This window comes from Lutra lutra, chromosome 7 (assembly GCF_902655055.1).
Source record: "Lutra lutra chromosome 7, mLutLut1.2, whole genome shotgun sequence".
Taxonomy (NCBI): domain Eukaryota; kingdom Metazoa; phylum Chordata; class Mammalia; order Carnivora; family Mustelidae; genus Lutra; species Lutra lutra.
In genome coordinates, this window is record NC_062284.1 from 132,728,006 (window position 1) to 132,752,762 (window position 24,757).

Sequence of the window (24,757 nt, forward strand, 5' to 3'; positions counted from 1 at the left end):
TTGTTTGCTTGGGTTTTTTTTTTCTTTTTAGCTTAATATTAAAACTCAGGGCTTGGGCACCTAGAGGCTTCAAAATACTTCAAGAAGCCCGAGGGCCGCCCATTGCTTCTGGGAGAAGGGGGAAGTCGGGTAAGGAGAAGGGCTGGGAAAGGGAGCTAGGCTCCTGGAAGCAGAGAGCCCTTCCAACTGCGCGCCCCTCGCTCCACCGCCTCCTCTGGGCTCCCCTGACTTCCCGCCCCGCCTCGCCCCGCCCCGCCCCGGAGCTGGGTCCGGAGTGCCTGGTGGGCTGATTCCGGAGCGTGGAAGGGAGCACGGAGGGGAGAAAGAGGCGGCGGCGGCGGGAGGCAGGGAGGAGGGGGATCCTCCTCGCTGCTCTCCCAAGTCGGAGCGGAGCCGCCTCGGGCCGGGCTGAGGGCTGCGTGGCGGCTGCGGGGCCGGGCCAGGATGCGGGGCTCCCGGGATCGCGCCGGGCGGGGCAGGCGGCGGCGGCGGGCGGCGGGCGGGAGCTGTCCGCGGTGCTGAAGCGGCGGCGGCTGCGGCGGCGGCAGGGACCCGGGGCCGGGAGCAGAGGCACCCTCCTGGGATTTCCATCGCGGCCGCAAGGCGGGGGCGCCGTCGTTCACCGGCCCATGCTGGGCCCCCGAGCCCCGCGGAGGAGGCGGGACCGTCCTCGGCGGGACAGGTAAGGGGCCGTCTGGGGGCGCAGCGGGAACCCAGAGCTAGGCGCTGAGGCTGGATAGAGCTGGGGATGGTAGTGGGACCTCTCTCAGGGAAGGGGGTTCAGCCTCCCTACTGACTGCATCTGGCGCTCCCGCAGAGATAGCCCCAAGTCTATCCCTACCCCTCACCCTACACGCTGGGGATGCTGGGAGTGACCTGAGGGACTGGGGCCCAGGTAGGCACCTGGGCACCCTGACCCCACACCACCAGGCCTTGACCCCAACCTGAGGGAGCTCTTAGACACTCTGCCCACAAAGAAGAGTGTCCGGGACTCCAGTGCCCCTGTCCCCACCATGGTTTTGCTCACTAGGGAAATCTGAGCCAGCTTCGCTAAGGATCCCTCTCTTCCCCAACCTGCTCATTTAGGGTGACTGGAGTGGCTGTGGTCTTCCTCCCACCCCTGATCCACCCTCAAGATTTCTTCACCCTGGAAATGGCCCTTGGGCCAAGGATGATCCAAGCCCCTAGGACTGATTAACCCATTTCTCCAGGGAAGGAAGGAGATACCAGAAAATACCTTCATTTTTTTCCGTGGCCCTCTTGACTCTAATGGAAGGAGGCTGGTTTTGCATTATACTGCTTGGTGCATGAGGGCAAAGAGTGGGGGAACCTGAGCTTTGTTTTCTATTCTGTGCCTAAATGCTGGTCTGCCCTAGACAGAGCCTCCATTTGAAGTCCTCCCTCTTTCTGGCAAGAGTGTGCTGAATGAGCTCATTCAGGCCTGCAAAGTGCTTCCAATTCTTCAGAGCAGAGTTCTCTGAGTGGCAGAATGTAGTGATCAAAATAAAACTGCATAGAGGAAGATCGGCCTATCAGCATGCTGACCACTGCTTTCTCCCCATCTTTTCAACCAGCACAACTTCCCCACCACCCCACCACTCCTGGTGATAGAAAGAGCATTAGACTAGGAAGTCCTTGGCTGGGCGCTATCATGTATCAGCTTGAGGCCAGTTACCTGAACTCTCTGAGCCTCAGTTTCCTCATCCGTAAAATGGGGTTAATGTAGCTGCTGTGCTCCTCTCCCGAACTATCTCGGCACTCAATGAAAGAATGTACCTATTGAAGGCTTGTCATCTGTACATCGCCATGCCAGTGTGAGCTGCTGTCACTGTTCCCATCACCAGCCAGGCCTGCTGGCAGTGACCTGATCATTGTAACCCCTACCCCCTTTTCTCCCAGGCAAGCAATGGCTTCCTTTGTCCTTGGCCTCCCTGGGGTCGCAGCCAGTTAAACCCAACTTATAAATCTTGGAGCCAAAAGGTTTCCCTCCCCGCTTCTCTTTCATCATCACCTATAGAAGATAATATAGGGTGAGAGTCTGACTCACAGTTCTGGTGTTTTGTTGTTGTTGTTGTTGTTGTTGTTTTTCCCCCCAAGAATCACAGGTCTAGGGGAACAGATCCTTGAAGGCAAGGATTGTGTTGTTTTCATCTCTTTGCCTCCTTGCACACCTCCCCTCCCCCATAGCACCTGGAAGATAGTAAGGACCCTTATTTTGGGTGCAAAATAAGAGATTAGAGTGTTAAAATATCTCCAAATAAAAGCATTTGACTGGAAGTCGGGAGCCCTATATTCTGACCCCAGATCCGCCACTGACTCAGACAGACCCCTTCCCCTCTATAGGCTTCCGTTTTCTCATCTGTAAAAGAGGGTTGGACTAGACAAGTTCTAATATTCCTGATGTTCCGTGAGGCTCTCTGAGGGCCATCCTGAGACTACAGATCCCTCGGTTCTTGAACAGCATACCAGCTTCATTAACCTGTTTTCAGAGTAAGTTAATGTCCTTTCAGCAAAGAACTGGATTTTATGAATGGAGTGGAAGGGTGCAGTAGGAATCTGAAAAAGCCTTCTCTATTTCTAATGTTTCCTTAAGATCCTCCCCCTCTTATTTCCCTGGGAAAGCCATGGATGTGTATAGAGTTGCTGGGCCAGAGGGCCGATGCGTCCAGGCCAAGAGGCCAGGAAAGCACGCCCCCCCTCCCAACATCCCTTGTGAGTAGCCAAAGGCCAGACACCCAAATTGTGGCCATCTCCTCCCAGGAACCCTGCCTGGCTGGATCCCCTCTCCTAAGAAGACTGGAGGAGGGGACAGTCAGGAAAGATCCATCTCTGGGGAGAGCTTTTTTTATAGAAAAACAAAATGAGCTTCCCTGACAATAATTTTCCTCAACTGTGGCAGGCCCAGCCAATATTCAGAAAAACCTTAGCTAATTGGCACTTGGTTAAAGCTGAGTTAGCCATGCTGCTGACCTCCCTGACTTACCCTGCAAGCGCCCAACCAGGGTCGGGGGAACGACTGCCACGTCCCCCCTTCCTCATGTCAGCACTTTCCGGCTCCCAGCTGTTGGTGCAGCACTGGCAAAAATCAGCCCTCCAGAGTTAATGGACAATCACTAACCCTTATAACAAAGTGAGAGCAGCGACATCGCAGCAAGCATAGAAAGGGGCTTTATTTTCTGCAAGATTGGTCTGTGGGGGTGCTGGCCTCCTGCTGGGGCTAGAACAATGCGCCACCCCACCTTCCAAAGCTATTTGGGTAGATACCCCACCCCCTGAGCTGTCAGAGTGCAGGAGGTCTCTGGTAAGCCAGACACACACATCTGGTTCCTCTCTCAACAAGGGAGAACTACCCACTGACTACTCCTTGTGTTCCCCTCCTGCTGGCTCCCTGCTGAGTCTCCTACTCTGACCCCCTCTGCAATGCCTTGAAGGGAAGAAGAGATTCAACCCTGGCATGTGATTAGGTGATCTTGGTTATCTGGGGCTAGGGGTAAGTGGGGATCTAAGGAAGAGGAAGAGATACCTGTCACATGGTCATTAAGAAATGACATCTCTGTGTACGTGTCTGTGTGCATGCACGCGCGCGTGAGCCTGAAACACTGAAATACATACATGCAAGTCCCTTCCCCTTCACATACAAAATGACAGAGGCAGAGAATAAGATAATATCTAGAGACATCTGCACAGTATTAATTACCTTCAAGTTCAAAGGCTAATTCATCTTTTGTCCTAGAGGGACTTGCAGTCCCGAAGTAACACCATTCCCGGGAGAAAGTAGAAGAAACATCCCAGTTCTCTAAACCGTTGGCATTTTCTAACCCCCTTTTCTTCTCAGGGGCTTGGTGGGCATCTTGCCTGCAGCAGGGTCCCCTCTGCTACAAGGTAGGGACTGATCTCATCCCCATTCTTTGTACTCAGGTTCTCTCTTCTCTTTACTCCTCCCTTATTCTCTCCTCTCCCTCCTGCCTGCAGCTGCCACCAACACCCACCACCCCCTCCCCCAAGCAAACAGAGCAGGGAGCGAGGATCTGAGGCTCTACCTCTCCATTAGGTGTGTTATCTTCCGCCATTAGATACACTGTTTGCTTCTAAGTGGTTGGGAACGAGCTGCTTCGGTAAAGAGACAGGTTGTTTCAGCAAGAATAAAGATTCAATTTCTGTCTGAAAATGGACTAATTTGAGGAGTGGTGCCACTCTCCCAATCCTCCCAGCAATTTTCACCTTTGTCAGCTACAAACCCATCCCCAGCCCAATGGATTACATTCTGAGGGAGAGGCTGGTTCAGCCCATGGGAGCCCAGGGTGGCAGCAGATACTAAAAAAGGCAGACTGATGTTCCCTGGAAGTGCCTTAGGAAGCCTCCCCTAGGAGCTGAGAAATGTTCTGGCTCTTTTATCTCTCCTTCACCCTCTTCTCTCCTCTGTTCTTCTTCGTAGGTCCTTTGACAATTCTCAAGTCTCCCTCCAGCCCTGACCATGACCCAGGGTTTCAACTGCATACATCTAATTGCCAGGTAGAGTTTCCGCTCCAACATCCCAACAGCACTCTAAGACCCCCTTCCACTTCTTCCCATCCTGCTCTTCCTTCTGGAGGGTGTGTGTTTCATTTTACTAGGTTGGTACTTGGTGGGCCTTTTCAATCTAAATATTCTTTTTTTTTTTTTTTTCCAGCTCAGGAAACACTTCCTCTTTCTATTCCTTTCATTGTTACTCTTATCCAGTCTCTCTGTTGTGTCTTTCTGAAATTCCTGTTAGGTGGTTGTTGGACCTATAGGACTCTCCTCCTTCTCACCTTTCTTGCCTATGCTCCATCTTTTTGTCTTTTTGCTCTGTGTCTTGGGGAAGTTCATTAACTTTTTATTTCACATGAAAAAGTTAGTCTCTAAGTCTGTCCGTTCTGTTATCCAGTCTCTCCATTAAATTTTTTTAAGTTACATTTACTTAAGTAATCTCTACACTCAACATGGAGCTCGAACTCATGGCCCCAAGATCAAGAGTCACATGCTTTTCCGACTGAGCAAGGAGGCGTCCCACTCCGTTAAATTTTCGATAATTTAGGCAGTTGTTTCCATTTTCCAAAATACTGTCCTGTTCTTTGTTCCTTTTTCATAGAAGTCTGCTCTCATTTTATGGATGTGAGGTCCTCTTTTTTTCCTCTCAGAGACATAAATTGAAAAAATTTTAAAGATCTTTTCTATAACTTGAATGATTTAGATCTTATTGAGTCGCTTGCTCTATTTGTATATTTAATCCTTCTCTTCTGTTTTCATATACTTGTTCTTCCCTGTCCTTTAATGTCCTGTCAGACTTACAAATAACGGAAGGTATTGACAAGCACAGGCAGCTGGTGCGGTCTTCCTCTGAAGTTGGGTGAGTTTGTTTCCCTAACAGACCTTCTCCTTAAATGAGACTCATTCTTACTTATTCTGTTCGGGGCCGCAGGTGCCTCTGTGCTGATTTCTTCGCCAAGGAATTTCATTTGCTCTTTATCTCCCAGAAATTCCTCAGTGCTTCTGGTCCGCTGATAACATTCTTTGTTGTTTTCCAATTCTGTTATGATTTCATTCTTTAAAAAATATATGCCCATCATTTTATTAAACCCTTAAAATGGAAAAGAAGTGGTCATCTGTGCTCAGGTTGTGTTCCTGAACCAGCAGCCTCCCCTCTGGATTTTCTGTCTCAACTGGTGGCAACACCTTCTACTTAGCTGACAAAGCCAGAAGCCTGGGAGTCAATCTCAGCTCCTCTCTCTCCCTAACTTCTGGCTCCTCTCTCTCTCTCACTTCCAGTTAGCCACAAAGTCCTGTTTGTTCAGCCTCCTGACTCCTCCTCAGATATGACTCTTCCTCTCCATCCATTTTGCCCCAAATCAGGTCAGGTCCTCATGTTCTCCTGCCTGAACTTTTATAGTGGTCTCTTCACAGGTCTCCTAGCCTCCATTCTCACTCACCTCGCATCCTTCCTCTTCATCGAGGCCAGCCAGAGCACTCTAAAACCCAGGTGTGACCATGTCAATGCCTGGCTACGGTTCTTATTTGCCTCCTCACTTCCCGCAGAAGAAAGCTTCTCTGCATAGAATAGAAGGCCTTCCCACCTCGCCTGCCTCATTCCATCAATACCAGACCATGCTGGCTTCCCCTCCATTCCGCCACCTCATTCATTGTTTCCATGATGCTTCCTCACCTGGAAATTCCTCCCCGAGCTGTCTCACCTGGATGGCTCAGATCTGTCCTTCAAGATTCAATTCAGATGTCACCTGCTCTGCGAGCCTCTTCTTAGTTCCTGCCATTGCCTCCACTCCAGTCCCAGGATAGGAGACCTTTATTGGGGCACCCCCAGCTCTCCGTTGCGCTTATAGCACACCTTACCCCATTGTACTGAAATTTCATTTTTCCTACTCTATATTCCTCCTCAAAGTGGGTAAAATTTCTTATTTATTCTTGCATCCCAAGAGTTGGTCTGAGGTAACTGCTCCAGAAATTGTGCAGACACGCTCCATCCATCGCAGATCCTAGAAAGTACTTTCTCATGGGGGAAACTTAGCACACCTAGCCCCCCTCATGCACTAACTCACCCATTTATTCATGAGATCCACAGTTTCCTGAGTGCCTACTATATGCCACGTCAGGGGTTGCAGGGATGAGGAAGACACATTCCCCACCCTCTTGAAGCTCCCCGTCTGGAGAGGGAGATAGGTGCTTATCAACAAATCTCACAAACAGAAATAGTGACTGTGATAAACTCTCCGAGAGGAGGAGCTGGAGCCTGGAGAGCAGATAACCAAGGAGCCGAAATCCTGAGGAACTGACTTCTGAGCTGAGAGCCAAAGGTTTCCGATGTGAGCGGAGACGATGCTTCTGAGAAGCTGTAAGGTGAAGGAGAGAGAGAGCAGGAGCCATAGGAGGGAAATGGCGCTAAAGAAAGATGTTCCAGGTATCTGTTGCTGCCTAACTGCCTCCCAAAGTTAGGCTAAAACTAAGGACAATTTTTTTTAAGATTTTATTTATTTGACAGACAGAGATCACAAGTAGGCAGAGAGGCAGGCAGAGAGAGAGAAGAAGGGAAGCAGGCTCCCTGCTGAGCAGAGAGCCCAATGTGGGGCTCGATCCCGGACCCTGGGATCATGACCTGAGCCGAAGGCAGAGGCTTTAACCCACTGAGCCACCAGGCGCCCCAGGACAATCTTTTTTTTTTTAACTAAAGACATTTTATTATACCTCATGAACTTGAGGGCCAGCAATTCATGCAGGGTTGAGCAGTGTGATTACTGCACTCCATGCGCATGGACAGAGGTCCCCTGGTGGTATCCGGCTGACAGATGGGCTGGTTTCAGGAGTCCAAGATGGCTTCACTCTCATGTCTGACATCTTGGCATGACTGGAAGGCTAGGATCGTAGGTTCCATCACCCAGAGCTTCTACGCACATGGCCTCTCCAGCGTGACAACTTCAGAAAAGTCCAGCTACATACAGGGTGGCTTGGGGTTCGGAGAGTGAGTGTGACAGCGAGCAAGGGGAAATGGAAGCTGCGTGGCCTTTTATAACCTGGCCTCTGAAGTCACCCAGCATCCCTTCTGCTGCGCTTTGTGGTTGACGCAACTGTCACAAGCCCACTCAGATTAGAGAGGAGGCACGCAGACGCCCCCCACCACCACCTCTCGAAGGGAGAAGCATCAGAGTACTTATAACTGGGTTTCACAATCATCACAACCGATTTCTTTTTTAACCGAGAAAGACTATGATACGTTTAAGTGCCATTAGGAAAGATCGGGGGTTAGGAGCAGTGGAAGGCAGAGGAGAAAAGAGAATCAATTGTGTTAGCTTCCTGAAGAGGCAAACTGAAGCAAAGAAGGCCAAGTTCTCATTTTTCCCTCGACTCTGACTCTGCCAGGCTCTCCCAGCTCCCTGCCCCTGAGCCCTGGCTTCCTCTCTTCATTGTCAGATGTGCCATAAGCCGCGGCCATGACGCTGGACCAGAGATCATCAAATCCAGCCTCAAGCCGTCTATAAACAGCCACCATAGTCACAGCGCTCCCCTGTTTGCAGAGTGGTTTACTTAGTATCTGACGAGGGGGTGACCTGGCGCCTAGTTTTAAAGATTTCACCTTTTCCCTGGCTTTTATCATTTATATTTAATCCTCTGCCTTACCGAGAAGATCTTGCTTTCATCTTTCCGGTTTAGACGCCATCATTCTTGCTCACTGAGAGATAGTGGTCAGGAGCTGAGGGTCCTTGCCATGGCTCTGCATGTCTATGAATCCAGACCTGGAGGTTTTCTAGGCAGCCACCCCTGGGTTGCTAAACCACCCCAAATCTCCTTATCTTTTCGTAAAGCTTCCATTTCCCGTTCGCTTCACTGAGGCCTCAATCTCAACCTACTCAAGACAAGATCCTTGGCATTGTCACACCCACACCGCTCATCACTCCCCTCTGCACGCAGGTAGGCTCTGAAATGTGTAGTGTGAGCCCCAGCTATGGATTCAATTAAACTTAGGTTCAATTCCAGTCCCCATCATGCTTGAATCCTGGACAAGTTACTTGACCTTTCTGAGCCTCAGTTTCTTCATCTAAAAAATGGGAAATAATAATCAGCAGCCAGCTCCACCGGTCATTGTAGAGTTTTGAGATAAAGCCGATGAAGCACCTGGTTTGTTCACGCGGGGCCGCAGTAAATCCGTGCTGTTATTAGTCCATGGGGTCCCATCCCAAGGATGTGCTCGAACTCTGGGCCACACACTGCATTGTCCCTTTGACCTCCTTTTAAGCGTGTACAAGGCATCTTCCCAAGCACTTCAGAGCCCACTGGTAGCACACACAACAAACCAACTCCAGGCCCCCACCCCTGCAGCCAGCCTGAGAACCTGGTGCCTTCCGGCCAGGAGAAGCTACGGTCAGACAGACCTGGGTCCAATGGGGCTCTGCCACTCTCCAGCTGTGTGACCTCAGGAAACCTATTTAACCTCTGTGAGCTGCAGCCCCCTCCCCTGCCCACCGCCATGTGAAAGAGGTTGGCTTGAGTGAGACACTGCATTTAGAGCAGTTGACACGACGGTCAGGACAAAGTAAGCACTCAATAAATGGGAGCAGACACATAGGGACCCTAGCTCCCAGTGACTCTGGAGTCTGGCTTCTAGGGTGTGTGTCCAGCTCACCACTCACCAGCTGGGTGCCTTTGGGCACTTGTAACTTTCTCATGCTCCAGTGTCATTATCTGTAAAATGGGGACATAGACTTCATAGGGATACTGTAGGCTACTGTAAGAATCAAATGAGAGAATTTGTCACAAGGAGAATCATGCCTGGAGCATAGTAAGAACTTAATTCATGTGAGGAGCTATTATTATTTCATTCTTTTACTTTGGGTATTTTTTTTAAGTGATAAGAATTTTTTTTAAGATTTTATTTTTAAGTAATCTCTATACGTGGGGCTTTAAACTCACAACCCGAGATCGAGAGTCTCAGGCTGTACCAGCTGAGCCAGCCAGGTGCCCCTCATTCATTCACTTTGAGCTTTTGTGCATTTTTATAGTTAAGGTGAATTGCTTATAAGCAGCATGTAATTGGCTTCTGTTGTTTTAAAGATCCAACCTTTTTTTTTTTTTTTAAATCGGCTTTGGCACATAACGAAAGGCATTAATTTTAAGTACACAATTTAGTGAGTTCTGTGAAACGCTCACAGTCACGTAACCACACCACAATCAAGATACAGAACCGCTCTGTCTCTCTGAAAAAAGTCCTCGGGGCGCTTAGCAGCCAATCCCTTACCCCTACTCCCAGCTCTTAGCAGCTACTGAGTCTTCTAGAATTTCATCTAAATAGAGTAATACACAGTGGACTATCTCTGTTCTTTATGGCAATTTTATTCCATTTACATTCAATATGATTACTGATATAGTTGCATGTAAGTCTTACATCCTACTATTTGTTTTTTATTTGTCTCACCGGTTCTATATTCCTTTTAAAATCTTACCCCATTTGGATAAAACAAGTATTCTTATTATTTCATAGTCTGCATCTATTAGCTTACTGGTTACTTTTTTTTTTTTTTTAACTCTTCTTTCAGTGATGATTAGAGCAGGGTTCTTAAAGTGTGGTCCCTGGACCAGTGGCATCACTACCACCCGGGAACTTGTTAGAGATGTAAATTGTCAGGGTCATCTCAGAGCCATCTGCTGTGAGGATGGAACCCAGCAGTCTGGGCTAACAATGCAGGTGCTGTCAGCACAGGCTAATGACTGAGCCCCGAGGCCCCGGACCAGTTGAGCTTCTGGCCGGCAGTGAGGCTTCGGGCAGATCACCTTAATCCCATTAAGATGGAGCTGATTCGAAGCCTGGTTTCTGTGCCTGCGAGGACTGGGCTGTTGCTGGTTGGCTCCTGCTCCTTGGGGATATCCCTGAAGAGGTCCCAGTTGAAAACCAGGGGTGTTTCCTGGGGGCCCTCCTTAATAGGCCCTGATCTCCCGTTTTCCTCCCCAGCCTCTGATACAGCTAAAGTGAGCCAAGGGTCAGCCTCACCTCAGAGGGTTTCTCCTTCCTCTGGGATTTTGCTTCCATGGTGATTTTTTATGCCTTCCTATCGTTCCCTAGTTTTTCTAACGGTTCTAGGCAGTTTAGTACGACACGGGTTAGTCTGCCGTGGCTAGAAGAGGAAGCCCCTCCCTCCTGCGACTCCCCCACAAGAAACTACAGCGTCAGATGAGCGTGTAGAGCTGGGCAGCGCCTGGCTCAGTAAATGTTAAATTATTGTTCTTCTTCTCCCAGGAGAATCCCAGGGTCATGTGGAGCTGAGCTGTTAAAAATCAACCCCTTCTACCCTTCCATATACTTTATAAATAAGCAAACTGATATGATACTATGGGACTGGACTCCAGAACAGTCAGACTCCAGTGGGAGGCTGTAATTCCCGGACGGCTTCCTGTCCAGGCTCTGGAGGTGGCAGTGTGCTCTCCATCTCTAAATCAGGAAGTAGGAAACCTCTGGGCCAGGCTCAGTTCTCAGCTCAAAAGGAAACAGCCAGGGGCTGTGGCCTCCCAGATCTACCTCTCCCTCTCCTCCCTCTCCAGCTGCACGATCTGGAGCAATCTCCTGAGCTTCAGAATCCCAGACATCTCTTGTCTTCCCTCTGGAGCAGTGTGCACATATGTGCACGTGTGTGGGCACACACACACACACACACACACATGCTCACCAGCAAGGAGACAGGCGCCCAGTACAGCACAGACAGCAGACACTCACAGCCCAGGTGAGACCAGGCAGCAGTGGAGATGAAAATGTCTCTGCTTTGAACTCTGGTCTCTTACTTCAGGGAATAGAGAGAGGCAGCCCTAACCAACAGGCCAAAATGTCAGGCCAGGCTAAGAACAGAGGAGCCTGGGCCTGGGGGACCTGCTACCCCTTCCTTCTGGCCAGCACTCAGTGCTGGATCCCCAGGATCAGCTTGGCGGACTCTCATGTGGCTTTAGCCGGTTATGGGGCGTGATGTGCTCTCAAACGTGACCTACTCGAGAACTGTGACCCTTGGCTGGACTGTGAGGAGGGACTGGAGCCCAGAACTTGGTTGATTTATTGAAGTGGAGGGACATGTGAGCATATGTGTGTCTGTCTGTCTGTCAGTGTCACGGTGGGCTTTGATGCTCAGCCTTTAAACCCAGAAGGAACCCCCAAGCCTGGAAAGGCTTAAAACCAATTTTAGATAATTTGGCTCAGAAGAAATCTATGCACTTAATTTTTTTTTTCTGCTTTAGAAGAAGTACATGCTCAATGTAAAATAAATATGGAAATGGGGGTGGGGGGCACGGTATAAAAAGGAAAATGAAAAGCACCTGTGCAGCCACCACTGGCGATAATCACTGCGGACGTTTTGGCGGAGTTAGATTATGTGCCCGAACCGCTTTCTTTTCTTCCCTCTCACTCAAGCTGCAAGGAGCATTTTTCTCATGTCATTCCTCTTTGTAAACTCGTTCGAAGGCATTGTACCACCAGATTGCTGTACCATAATTTATTTTACTTGCCCCTCATTGTTGGGCATTCGGGTGGCTTTCAGTCTGTCCCTATTGTGGAAACCCAGGATCATATGTCTTTGTGCAGGAAGCTGGGAAACCCTGCCGAAGGCACAATCGGAGTGCAGTGGAGGGGAGTGTAATCCGGGAAAGGCTGGGAGGCCGGATTTCAGTAGCTCGGCTGAGTCCACTTTGACCAAGAGAGGATGGCTGGCAAGAGCAGGGGGACGAGCGGGGACCCGGCTGCCCCCACCTGCCCTGGACAGCGCCCTGCAAATGAGCTTCCAGGTCTCCAGAGTTCTGGGGCCTGATTCCTGGCCACGAGTGCCCCTCTTTTCCTTCTAGGGAATTGGACAGGACACTGGCCAAGGCCTCCTAGCCCCCCTTCAAGGCATAAGGCAGGGGTGACTTTGATGCGTTAGTCTGCTTGGAGGGCCCTGTGGCTGGTCTTTCCCACCGCACCCCGCTGAAAGGCCCCTATATACCTCTGGCTACAGAGATGGTGACAAGGACCCTTGGGTCTATCAGCAGAGGGGACATTAATTAAGACCAGTTGGAGGAGCGGCTAGGGAGGCTTTGGGAGCCCTGTCCTAGAATCCCGTAGGGTGGGTGAGGTGGAGGGCAGGGCCAGACTGTGGCAGCCAAGGGGGAGTTGGGAAGCCATGGGATGATGTCATGGCTCCACTGTCCCTCGGACCAGGAGATGCCTTGCCTTCCCTTTGCCTCACTCACGGTGCTCGAGGGGCCATGACGGGAAAGTCGTTCCTCAATGGGTTCTGAGCAGGCTCATCTATCCCTGACTCTGGATGGCAGCAAGTGGAGGGGGAGTTGACTTCTGTGGGGCTCCTTGAGGCTGTGGGATCATGGAGTGCTAGTGCCACCATCGACATCGGTGACCATTTCGTCCGACCCCTCTTATTCCTGATACGGAAATGGAGGTGCCAGATCAGAGAGCTCATGGGGATGGGTGAGGAATGGAACCCCAGTATACCTGACTCCCAGACCCATGACACTTAGGGTCACAGGCCCTTCGACAGCATATCTTTGAGTCACATCCGCTGGAAGGGATGGGGGAGGCTGGGACAGGAACTCAAAAGCTGCCCTCGGGGGTCAGAAGAGACCAGGCCTCCTGGGAATCTGCCCAGAGGAGCTCAGGCACATCACTGTAGTCCCTGGGGCTCCCTGCATGTTTGACCCCTGCCAAGAGGAAGGAGGAGGGAGAAGGAGTGAAGTCATTGCGTGTGTGAGCTCCACCCCTCCCGAGAACGGATGTCCAGTCTGCGCCTGCGGAGAAACTCCTGCCACAGCTCGGTGACAGCCTAGGAAGGACGTGTCACTGCTTCACACACGCAGCCCCCAAGTGCAGCACAGCCCAACGTCTCCAGCCCCACCTTGCCCCCTGGGGGAAGAGTTGGGCATTTGGGCCCCAAGCCCTTCTTTGGGTTCTTCCATGATTCTGTTAGACATTCTTGGAGCCCCAGCCCCGGAGGCCACTGCTGTCAGGGCTCTGAGCCTCTGAGGCCTGGGCAGCCTCCTCTTGATCCTTTGACTCCATCCTCCCTCCTAGCAGGCCAGCCAGGGGACCCTGCCCACCCCCATGAACTCACCCTCAATGGGCCTCTCCAGTCTTGCCTGGTCCTCCCCACCCATCCCTCTGTCCCACTCCCCATTATTCCTGGGGCCCTCCTCTGTCTGCAAGTTTCCCAAAAACCAGCTTTCTGGAATCCAGCCACTTCTCTTGGGGCAGAAAGAGAAATGGCCAGCCTCTGGCTGTGGATTCTTGATGGGGTGTGGGACTGGGGAGAGGGCCGAGACAAACCCATCCCTGGGGGCCAAAATCCCTCCCCATGCTTTTCCCTTTACCATCGGGCCAGAAATGACCCTGGACAAGTAGAGACTGAAGCCCAGAAGTAAGTGCAGCTGCCCCTCCCACTTATAATCTGCAAAGGCGTCTCGGCCATCTCCTGATCCTCAGAACAACCTTGTTGGGCTGGAATTATCGTCTGTATTTTACAGCTGGGGAAACCCAGAAGGCCATGATTATTTTCCCAAAGTACCAAGGGCAGGACCCACTCTCCGATCTTCAGATTACCAATCCAGGGCAAGACATGACTCTGTCACCCTTCAACTACTATGGACCTGGGAAGGAGAGTGCTGGGTCCCTGGGGCCACCTGGCCTGCCCCTTTCCTCTCTCCACATCCCATTTCTATCTGCCACACCGCAGAGTGTGTGTAGTTTTGTGGTACACACACTCACAGGCTGCCTTTCCCTCCTTCAGCCAGCCCTGAGCACCTACTGTGTGCCCTTCCCAAGTCCTCAGGACTGGCTGAAGAGAACGAGGTAGCCCAACAGGGCGTCCACACACTAGACTATGAGCATATCTGTGCTTCCAGCTGGGGTGTACAAGTCTAGACTTCAGTGCCCAGGAGGCCCTGCCTTAGACCTCCAGGATTTCCCAAAGCCACAATTTGCTTAGAGGAAAAATAATTTTAAGGTTCATCCCCCTAAGACTATAACTGGGGAGTAGCATCCTTCCCTGGGAGGAATGGAAGGCGGTGAGCCCTTGCCCTGTGCTGACTCTGAGCTAAGCACTGTCCCACCCAACCCCCAAACAAATCCTCCCTCAACCCAATCTCCCACCTGCTACCAGTTCTTGTCAATATCTCCCCACTACTGAGTTCCAGTTGTCCTCAGCTGACCTGAAGCCGTGGCAAAGCCCCCTACAGGTGTCACAGTGAGCCCAGCCCTCTCCAAGCCACTCCCCACCCACAGCCACGGGAAGACTTTCAGACCCAAATCGCATCCTGTCACTCCTGCCAAGACCCCTGAAGCCCCCTTAGGCCTAAACAGGGCTATGTGCCCTGACCCCACACCCAGCTCACCCCTCCCTCTCCACCCTGAGAGGCACCAGCCTTCTCCCAGGCTCTCAGAGTGACCATCCTTGCTCTGGCCTCTGCAGGACACGTGTTCCCCCTCCCTTTGCCTTGACAGCTGGGCCTCTTTCTCCGGCCATCGGGGTCAGACCCTTCCCTGTGCCTTTGCGTCCATCTGTCCCTTGCTCGTTCTTATACCCCTGCTGTCCTTCAGGGAAGGTTTCCTCAGCGCTATGAGCTCTGTGGAGACAATGTGCCTCCTCCTGCCTCTCCCTGCTCCCGGGCTTTCTCGCCTCCGTGTCCCCAACACCTGCATAGTGCCTGGTAGGGAGCTGATGCCAACCATTATGTGTTCGCAGGCTAGACGAATGAGCCAGCTCTGTGGGGTAAGTCCTGCTGCTGCGCCCACTGTGTGGACAAAGAAAAGGACACCTGAGAAGAGAAGGAGCCAGCAAAAGGTCGCACAGCTGGCTGATGCCACAGGCAGGGTCTGGAAGCCTGTGTTCTTAAACATTTCCGGCCGCGCACCGCACACCCAGGTCTCAGCGTCTGTCTGTCTTGCTCACCCAGCAGGCTCTCTGAAGACGGCTCCGCTGGCGCAGGCTCCCTTCCCCGGAGCTGGCCCAGAACCATGGAGAGTCTGAGCGAACTGCAGAATCCTCTGCTGCCTCAGAGCCCCGCCCCGCTCCATGGCCCCTACCCCTACCGCGAGGCTTCGCCCAGCTGGTCATGCCAAGAGAAGCTTTACTCCTACCTCCTGGGTGCTGCTGGCTCCGCTCGCCCCCACCAGCTCCTGGACCCGGGGTCCCTGCAGCTGGCCGTGGAGGCCTGGTACAGGCCCAGCTGCCTCCTGGGGAGGGACAAGGTCAAGGAACCCAGAGCAAGCAGCTGTGAGACCAGCTTCACAGAGAACAGGGAGCTCCAGGCTGGGCCCGCAGAGCGGTCCACAGAAGCGGACCAAGAGGAAGAGGATATCACCATCCAGACGGTGTCCTACGGGGTTCAGGAGGAGCTGCAGGGCCAGGAGAACAACCAGGAGGAGGAGGAGGTGAGTGCCTGTGTTCAAAATGCAGATCCCCTGGCCAAGCTCTAAGGGTTGAGATTCGGTGAACCTGGCTTGGGGCCCAAGAATCTGTATGTTACCAGAGAAAAAGTACTTTGGCACAGGTTTGAGAAACACACACTTGGGTTGGCGACTGAATTTTTTTAATAGCATTTATTGATCTTGTTTGCTTAATTATATAAGTAATTTAAAAATACAGAAAACCCCTGGAAGAGAATATTAGTATTTGAGTAGATGATGTTCTAGTCATTTGCCATTCAATGTCTTTCTCCCACCCTACTCTGCCCAAAAGATCTTGCTGTACACTGTTTTATCACCAGATTCTTCTCTTTAGACGACATATTTCAGTGTGGTTCCATGTCATTTAACATTTGTCTACAAGGCAATCTTTAAGGGTTCCATGGTGTCCCATTGTACGTTCTCCCATCACTCTTAACTTGATCTCCTGGTCATTGGGCACTGAGACTCTCCCCTTCTTTCACAATTACTATCGGATGATGCACGTGCTTATACGCACACACTTGCGTTCTTTCTCTGTATGCTTGTGCTAATTCCTAAGAAGGGAATCAGTGGGTCACAGTTAAGGCTTCGGGTAGAAAGCACGGAGCCCGGTCACTCCAGCCGTAGCAGACGACACTACCCGTGGCCCCACAGGCTTGCCATCGTGATCCTGGCTATGGTTGCAAAAACCCACTTGTGTTTTGCAGAGTGATATGACCTCGACGGACAGTGAAAGTGAAGACAACTTCGTGGCGCTGCCCCCCAGGGACCACCTGGGCCTTACTATCTTCTCCATGCTCTGCTGCTTCTGGCCCCTGGGCATTGCTGCCTTCTACTTCTCCCAGGGGGTAAGAGCAAGAGGGGCACAGGGCATCTGCTCCAGCCCCTTCCCTCCACCGGAGGGCTTGACCAAAGATGGGGGAGGATGGGGAGGCCTTTGTGCAGGAGGGGGTTGGAGCCCAGTGGGCTGGGGCTACGTTGCCCGAGGTGGGGATGCCCCTTTCACCAGCGCCTCTCTCTCCCTAGACCAGCAAGGCCATCTCCAAGGGAGACTTCCGCCTGGCCAGTACCACCTCCCGCAGGGCCCTCTTCCTGGCCACACTCTCCATCGCCGTGGGCGCCGGTCTCTATGTGGCCGTGGTGGTGGCGCTGGCGGCTTACATGTCCCAGAATGGCCATGGCTAGTGGCCAGGAGGGCCTGGCATCCTGACGCCCCGGCTCCGTCTGAAGAGACAATGGGACTTGGGGTCACAGACCTTCAGGAGCACCAGGGCCCCTCAAGACAACCCGCCACCCCAGCTTGTGGGGGAGGCCTCCCAGGCTGCAACCTGCAGGGCTCCGCTGTCCCTTCTCGTCCCTGGCCCCCCGGCCCCAGAGCAAAGCCAAGGCCACCACCCGCTAGCCCAGGCTATGTCAGGAAGCAGGAGAGAGTAGGGCTGCCCACCAAGACATCCAGGCAGGACCTACGTCTGGCTTGAGGCTAGCCGGGAGCTCAGCCTCTTCTGCCCACCCAAGAGGGTCGCCTGTCCTGCCAGCAGCCCACTCCCCTGCTTGGCCAGCCTCTTCTGCAGAGAAAAACCTGGAGGCTACCGGAAGAGAAAAGGACACCTGCGGGCAGGGGATCTGACTCAGTTCTCCCCACTAATAGGCATCTCCACTCTGGGGACTATCTGAGCTTCCCCAACTCCACTCTCTGGCCCGCTGAGGCCAACACCCCAGCCAACCAAGAAGGAAATATACAGACACACAGGGGCCCCCTAGCTCTCTCTGGCTCTCCCCTACGGGTTTATGAGACATCATAGATTGTAGATAGAGAAGCGCGCCAGCCATGTAAAGTGCAAGGAAGGCAGGTTCTCCGAACTTCCTTGCATAGGAGCAAAAGGCAGATGTGATGACAAAGTCCTGAAACACTGCCAGGCCACATGGGCCTCTCCACTCCAACCCTAGTCCCCACCCCCATCATCCTCTTCGGGGCTCCTCCTGGGTGGCCCTGAGCTAATGCCATCCCAGAGAGAGAGAGTGTCATCAGCCCACCAGCCAAGAAGCATAGGGTCCCGGATCCGGCCCTCTGAGAAAGCAATGAGGAGAGACCCTGGGACATAGTATAAGTGAGGGGAGGGATACAGGACTAACATGGCTGCTGAGCAGCCAGCAGTGCTCAGAAGGCTTCCTGGAAGAGCTGTCCCTTGAGCAAGGTCTAGAGGGATGAGGAAAATGTTCCCAGGGAATTCGTTTTCCCATAACCCTTGGTATTCATGAACAGGGACATGGCAGGAATCTTCCAAGCTGTTTGGATTTTGCCTTGAGCATCTGGGCTAGAGCCAAACTACAGCCATTTCTGAGGGCTCCACCCACTCAGAGAAAGAGGTTGGGCAGCATGTGTCTCAAAGACCAGTGATGTCTTCTCACTTCTGAATGCTGGGGGTCAGTGGTAGCCCCTGGCCAGCTTTCTTCACCGACATCCCTACCCAGAGCTACTCTCAACGTCCCCAGCCAATAGGGAACATCCAGAATTTTAGAAGCATCCAGGCAGCCAGGAGGGCAGGACTGTGTAGGCTCAAGCAAAAGACCCAACTGTGCTGGATCTGGGGACCCAGTCGTTCCCAGGCTGCATCCAGAGCCCAGACCTGTGAATCCACCACTGACCCACCTGGTCCCATCACCCTCCCCTCCCACTCCCTGCATCCCCTGAAGCCCCACAGGCCCAGGATCAGCAGTTTTAATATCCCATTGTTGTATATATTTATCCTTGTAATAAACATTTCTGTAACACCGGGTGCCCGCTGGGCCTCTTAGTGTCCCGGACTGCCTCCACCTTTACCCACAGCCCACTGACCTCCAAGACTGACCTCCAACCCCATCGTGGCTGCTCTGGGCCCTGGCAGTCTTCTCCAGAAGGCCATAGGAGGAGGGGTGGTCAGGGTACCCCTCCAGTCCCCTGTCCCAGGACCTCTCTGCTCAGAGTAGCCCAGATGCAGAGTGGTAGTCAGCACCAGATTCCATTCGAGACAAGACAACATCCATGCCTAAGCAAAAATCCCTTCTAGGCTAGAGAGGTTGGGGGAGGGGTGAGTGAGGCTTCACTGAGCTGCCTGCAGCTATCAGGAGGGGATGCAGGGCCCAGGGGGGGCCCCAAGGAGCCCCAGTCCCCTGGTGCCCATTCTTAAGTCCCATCATGTACATGTACATGTACCCTCTGTACCCCCTCCACATACCTGCATGAACTCCCCCTCCTGAGCACTGCTCTGGGACAGTGCAGGGAGCAAGCCACCTCCACCTTGGGCCCCAGGCTCCACACCAGATCTCCAGCACCCTCTCACTTCCAGACCCCCAGGAGCCCGCCTGGACCGGCAGAGGGACCAGCTCTAGATGGTTCCTAAATGACTGTGCACGGACGGTCCTGGGGAAGGTATGAGAGGCTCACCCCACACCTGCACGTGCCTGCTGGCAAGATGCAGCTTTGCTTACTTACACACACGTGTGCTGTGTGGGCTGGAGGCCCCTGAGACAGAGATCGGTGCCAGTCATGTATGACGGCTGCCCTTGGGAGATCGTCTGGGGAAGGGAGAAGGAGGCAGATCTGGGCAAGCAGAGGTCAGGCTGCAAGGCAGCCCCAAATGCAGTGGGGTCTTGAGCCAGGATACCCTTCAGGGTTGACCCAAGTTGGGACAAAGGGCCAGGCCTTTATACCCTCTCAGCAAATGGTCGTTGGATGTGGGCCACCCAGAAAAAGAGAATGGCCTGAGCGAAGATGCTTTCTTCAGCTGGGGCAGCCTCCCGGGGGGCCTTGCCCTGAGGCTGTTTGCCAGGCACCTGTAGCAGCTAGAGGACCAAGCCCATCATTGCTGTAGGGGCCCTGAAGGGGGGCCCATCACTGCACCTGCCACACCCACCACAGAGCTGCGGGCCTGGTGGTGTACAGAGATCCCCTCAGCACTTAGCTGCACACACGGGAGGCTGCTCCCGGGGAACTCTGTGACACTAGGCCAAAGATAAGCCAAAGTGCCAGAGAGCCAACAGCCAAGTCAAGAGGCGTCAACCGGTGACAGATGGGAGTTGGTGGGCTTTCTGCCCTCTGGAAGGGAGCCCTCTGGCTCCCGTGTCTCCCCCGCGGGTTGACTGTCAGATGCCCATGGCAGTGGTTTGCTGGAGACCATGGCCCTCCCTGGCTGCCTTCCTCCCTGGACCTTCTTCCTCACTCCCCTTACCATGCTATCTGGGGTTCTCTACCTGCAATTGAATCCTTGTCTCTGCGTGGGCTTCTGGGGGCACCCGAACCCAGGCACATGCATCCCACGTATGGGGGTACATATATGTAGCCACATGTGCGCACCCATGTACCCACACGCATGCACATACATCCCTGCAGGCCCAGGCAGGCAGCCCCGCGCACACACACACCGGTACAGCCCACAGGCACACAAATACTGCAGACCCACATTCACAGACGTGCCCACACACGCAGCACACACGCGTGCAAGGGGTGAAGGAGACCCAGTGGCTGAGGCGTGTCCCCTGGCCCTGCCCGCCGTGCGGTCTCACCCCATGGCCAGTCTGGCTGGGCCCCAGAACGGGCAGTGTGCGGCACACACAGCGGTCCAGGCCCTGCCTCGTGGCTCCGGTGATACCTGCCTCCTTTCCCGCCCTCCAGAATGGTTCAAAGAAACCAGATGATTTCCTGTGTTCACCTCCGTCCTGCTCCCCAGCCTTTGTACCCCCTCCTTTACCCCAGAAGCAAATGCAGGCTCTGCAGGAGAAAATGAAATCAGAAACAGAGCCCCCAGGGGCTTCCCTCCCACACAGCCCCCTAGGAAGGGCGCATCCCGTGGAGCCTGGGGTCTGGGATCAGTCCCGGCAGCAGGGGCAGGGCCTCCTCCCCGTCCTGCTGAGGCCTGCCTCTGGGCGCGCCTAGGGCACGGTTGGCCTCCTGCTTCCCAGCTCTGCCTGAGGCTCCCGGGAGGAGGGGGAGCTTGCTGTCACCACCACCCCTGCCAGACTGACTTCTCAGGCTGGCAGGGGTGGGGGGGGGCAGGGAGGGTCCCCTGGGTAAAGGTGCCCGTGACGAGCCGCAGCGCCAGCACATCTGTGCAAATATTACCAATTATTTTCCTCACTATAAACACCCAGCAGGAAGGCAGGGAAGCAACCAACCCAAACTGTTTAAAATAGAAAGTGAAATTGCTGCACAGGGAAGTCAGGGCAGCAAGCAGAGAAGAAGCCCGGCACGAAGAATCCGGGGTCTCCCCCCCCAGCCCCTGCCCGCTGCCCCTTCAACTGCACCTGCTCCTGGCTGCACCGCCCTCCCCCCCCCCCCCACCGCCCTGCAACTCCATCCCAGCTTTCTCCTCCGCTAGTCAGGAAGAGCATAGGGGAAAGTCCTCATCTGCGGCCTGGGGGCCAAGCAGGCCCCCACGGGGGAGGGAAGATGGCTGAGGGAGGCGGCCACAGCAGACCTAGCGCCAGGCTGCCCGGCCCGTGTTGCGGGCCACTGCTGGGCAAGTTCGTGCAGTGGCCAGGCCACGGAGCACGGTGTTGTGTGTGTGGACTGGGGTTGTGGGGGAAGCCTCCCTTGTGGCCACAGGCCTTGGGAGGCTGGGCCAAGTGGAAACAGTGACCTGCCACCAGTTCCGAGGGAAAGGAATTTTTCTGATGGTGGAAACAGCAAGAAAGTTGCCAGTGGGGCCCGGGCAGCCTTTCCTGTCAGTCAGTCAGTCCACACCACAGGGCCGGCAGTCCACAGGTCTCCCATACGTTCCCATGGCTTGTCGAAACGTTGAAACATTTCCGAACTAGTCAATAAATAGGCCCTGCCCCCAAGCCCTCCAAATGTTTCCCTTTCCTGACCCCTGAGCCCTTCCAACAGTACTCCCCAGCTGGCTCCCCAGGAATAAAGGGTTAGCAGCACCCCCTACCCCAAATGCCCTGGTCCACACCTGGGCTGTCCTGACCGCCTCCCAGAAAGGGGGCTTTAGGCAAAACCCACCCTCCCTTAGCATTACGCTCCTGTCACTGCTGCTCTGCAGCGTCTCTGCGCACCTCCCAGGCCACCCAGACGATGGGGGGGGCGGGGTGAGAGCGTGCTGAGACACGGATCTGTGACCCAAGTTGTCACGGTTGCAAATCCTGGAAGTCACAGTAGGAAAGGACCCAGTCACAGTCCCCCATGCTACAATCAAGAAAACCGAGGCCCAGAGAGGGAGGTGAGTGGCCCAAGGTCACCCAACAATTTGTTAAGCCAAGAGCAGGCCTTGCCTCCCGGGCCGTGGGATTGCTAAGCTAGGCTGTGATTGTCCGCCTGCCGTGAAAACACAGAAAACCCACGGATGACCGATGCTGCCCTGTGAATATTAACACGCCTGCTTCCTTCAATCTTCCCTCCGGGGCCGTTTCCTGCTTCAAAGGCTTCCCTCCCTGGGGCTGACACTTGGGTCCTTCTATTTTGGTGGAATGGCAGGGGTGGGGCGGGAGGATGACAGTCTCGCCTCGCCCTCCCTGACCCAAGCTCACAGCAGACACCCCTCCCCCGGGTGCTCTCACATCCTCTCTGCAAGCAGGGGAGGCCATACTCTCGGGGCGGGGGTGCCCCACGGAGACACTCAGATGTTCTGAGCGGGCGTTGGGGGGTGGCTGGGAGGCACTCCTGCCGTCCATCTGCATTTCCAACCTACATCCCTTGAACTGCTTTTACCTCTCTCCCTCTAAAGAACCAGGCAGGCTTCAAAGCCACTTCTAGCTCCATGAGGAAATAAGAAAGAAATTGCCAGAGCGCAGGGTGCCTGAGCAGTGGCCAGGAAGGGGACGGAGAGGATAGCAGACATGTGTACAGCGGTGGGCAGAGCCCGGAGTGAAGCAGCAGGGCCGGGCTGTGCTGACAGCATCTTCAGGGCACCAGGCCATGACACTCCTGTCCCTTCCGGGGGGAGAGACTGAGGCTGGCCAGGCCCTCTTTCCTCCCAGTTCCACAGTTCCCTGAGGGGGACCCGGGCCTCTGGGAGACTGCGGGGCCCCACCCTCACCTGTCCATCGCCTACTGCCCCACACCCTCCCTCATCAGCCCCCAGCGCCCCTACTTCTTCCCCATCCCAACTCCTGAGGCCGACTCCTGGCCATCTTCCCTTCTTCTTCCCTCCAGCCCTGTCCCAGCCACCTGGGACACAGAGGGGATGACAGTCACCGATCTGGAGCCAGACTGCCCAGCTCACAGCCTTGCTTCCGGGCCCCCTGGGGTGTTCTCCCCTCGGGAAAATTGGGCTCCTGGTGGTGAGCGCCCCACGGGGTCTCTGGGTCTGCTGTGCAAATGCACACTGGCTTCCTAAAGCAGCCTTGGCTTTCCAGTCAGTTCTCTGTGGGAAATATTGTCCCACAATCATCCTGGTGTTCCTGGACCTTGTAGACCCCTGAGCCCATCTCGGCTGGTAGCAGGCTGAGGACCCGGGCCTATCTCCTGGGTTCCCTGATCTGCCTCTGCCCCCTGACCTTTTCCTTCAAGCTGATGAAAATCTGCCAAGACTCAGTTCTAGAAAATCCCATCTTCCCTGTAGTCCTTTCTGGCAACTACCCCTCCTCACATGCACACACCTACACCCAAACCAAATAGAACTATCCGCCCCTCTCATGAACCACCACGGCAACCATTCAGACGGCCACATCCGTGGAGCTGTTTGCTCCTCGGACAGTGGGATTCACGTCAGATCCCAGCATCCCTGGGTGAGGTGCAGGGCCTCCTGATTTCAGTAGATGCCACCCGACCAAAGAGGGTCCGGGTCAGGATTCTCTGTGCTGCATTTTCTTTCTCAGAGGGGAGAACCAACCATTTTTTGGAGGAGACAGGAGCCAGGGCAGGGGGCGGTGGTGTCTCTAGGTGGGCGGGTAGAGGATAACACAGACCAGTGGCAGCATAGACCCCCGGGGGTGAATAGGGACAGAGCATAGGACTGTCACACACCTCCTCCTACCTGTCATCGGGGATGCCCCAAAGACGGTGGTGAGGTCTGCGCTCCGCAGGAAGATATAAGCAATGGGGTAAAGAAGCCAGAACGGCTACTTGCTTTCATCCCTTCTGGTTTCCCCAAAGCTCTGAGCAGAGAAGAGAGAAGAGGTTCTTTCTCAATTTCCTGTGCTCCCAAATCAGGTCCTGGGTCACTTCCACCCATCCTCTGAAGGAGCACACACGTCACAGAGCCACTGGACTGTCCACTGCCACCTTTGAAGGTCAAGGCTGGAGATCTCACCTTCACCAGATCCTGCCACTCGACCTCCCCCAAATCTCCCTGATCTGTCTACTTCTCCCCATCTCTGTGGCCAAACCCCAGTCCAAGATCCCCCATCAGCTCTCACTCAGGATCCTGCAAAACTTCCTGGATGTTGTGACATTTGCTACAACGTGAAAGGAGCTTGAGGACATCACGCTCAGTGAAATAAGCCAGTTACAAAAAGACAAGTACTCCAAGATGCCACTTGTAGAGGCACCCAGAATCGTCCGACTCACAGAATCAGTAAGTGACATTGGTTTGCCAAGGGCTGCAGGGAGAGGAAATGGCGAGTTGTCTAACATGCATGGAGTTTCAGTTTTGCAAGATGAAAAAGTTCCGGAGACCGGTGGCACAACGTCGTAAATAGACTTAACACTAATGAACTGTCTGCTTCAAAGTGGACAAAATGATAGATTTTATATTATGTGTTTTGTACCATAATTTTTATTAAAAAGCCTAGAGCCAGTAATAACTATTATTGTAAAGGAATACTCTAATACTGTTAGAAATCTGTTCAATCTCTTTTGAGAGTTTATTTTGATGCCCAGTTAGAGGACAATTCACGCGAACAAAA

The 24,757-nt window shown here is 53.7% G+C and overlaps 1 protein-coding gene across 5 annotated transcripts; it reads left to right on the forward strand.

Annotated features, from left to right (window-relative positions):
• The first annotated feature begins 333 nt into the window (after positions 1-333).
• SYNDIG1L (synapse differentiation inducing 1 like) lies at positions 334-17,409 on the forward strand. 5 transcript variants are annotated; one of them, XM_047739335.1, is made up of 4 exons: positions 334-682; positions 4,436-4,512; positions 15,228-15,916; positions 16,639-17,409. In XM_047739335.1, the coding sequence occupies exons 3-4, from the start codon at positions 15,500-15,502 to the stop codon at positions 17,407-17,409; spliced, it is 1,188 nt and encodes a 395-aa protein (XP_047595291.1). In that variant the 5' UTR covers positions 334-682; positions 4,436-4,512; positions 15,228-15,499. The 5 variants fall into 5 exon arrangements, with proteins under 5 accessions (XP_047595291.1, XP_047595292.1, XP_047595290.1 ...); XM_047739336.1 differs by lacking the exon at positions 4,436-4,512 and having other exon boundaries at positions 15,439-15,916; positions 16,639-16,779; positions 16,958-17,200; XM_047739334.1 differs by lacking the exon at positions 4,436-4,512.
• The last annotated feature ends 7,348 nt before the right edge of the window (positions 17,410-24,757 follow it).

What these genes read in the sequence shown, in the direction of transcription:
- SYNDIG1L (XM_047739331.1), top strand. Translation starts at nt 630, where the DNA reads ATGCTGGGCCCCCGAGCCCCGCGGAGGAGGCGGGACCGTCCTCGGCGG. An exon ending in GACCGTCCTCGGCGGGACAG is followed by an intron (nt 683 to 15,438) that starts GTAAGGGGCCGT and finishes TTGCTCACCCAG; the next exon opens with CAGGCTCTCTGAAGACGGCT. An exon ending in ACAACCAGGAGGAGGAGGAG is followed by an intron (nt 15,917 to 16,638) that starts GTGAGTGCCTGT and finishes TGTGTTTTGCAG; the next exon opens with AGTGATATGACCTCGACGGA.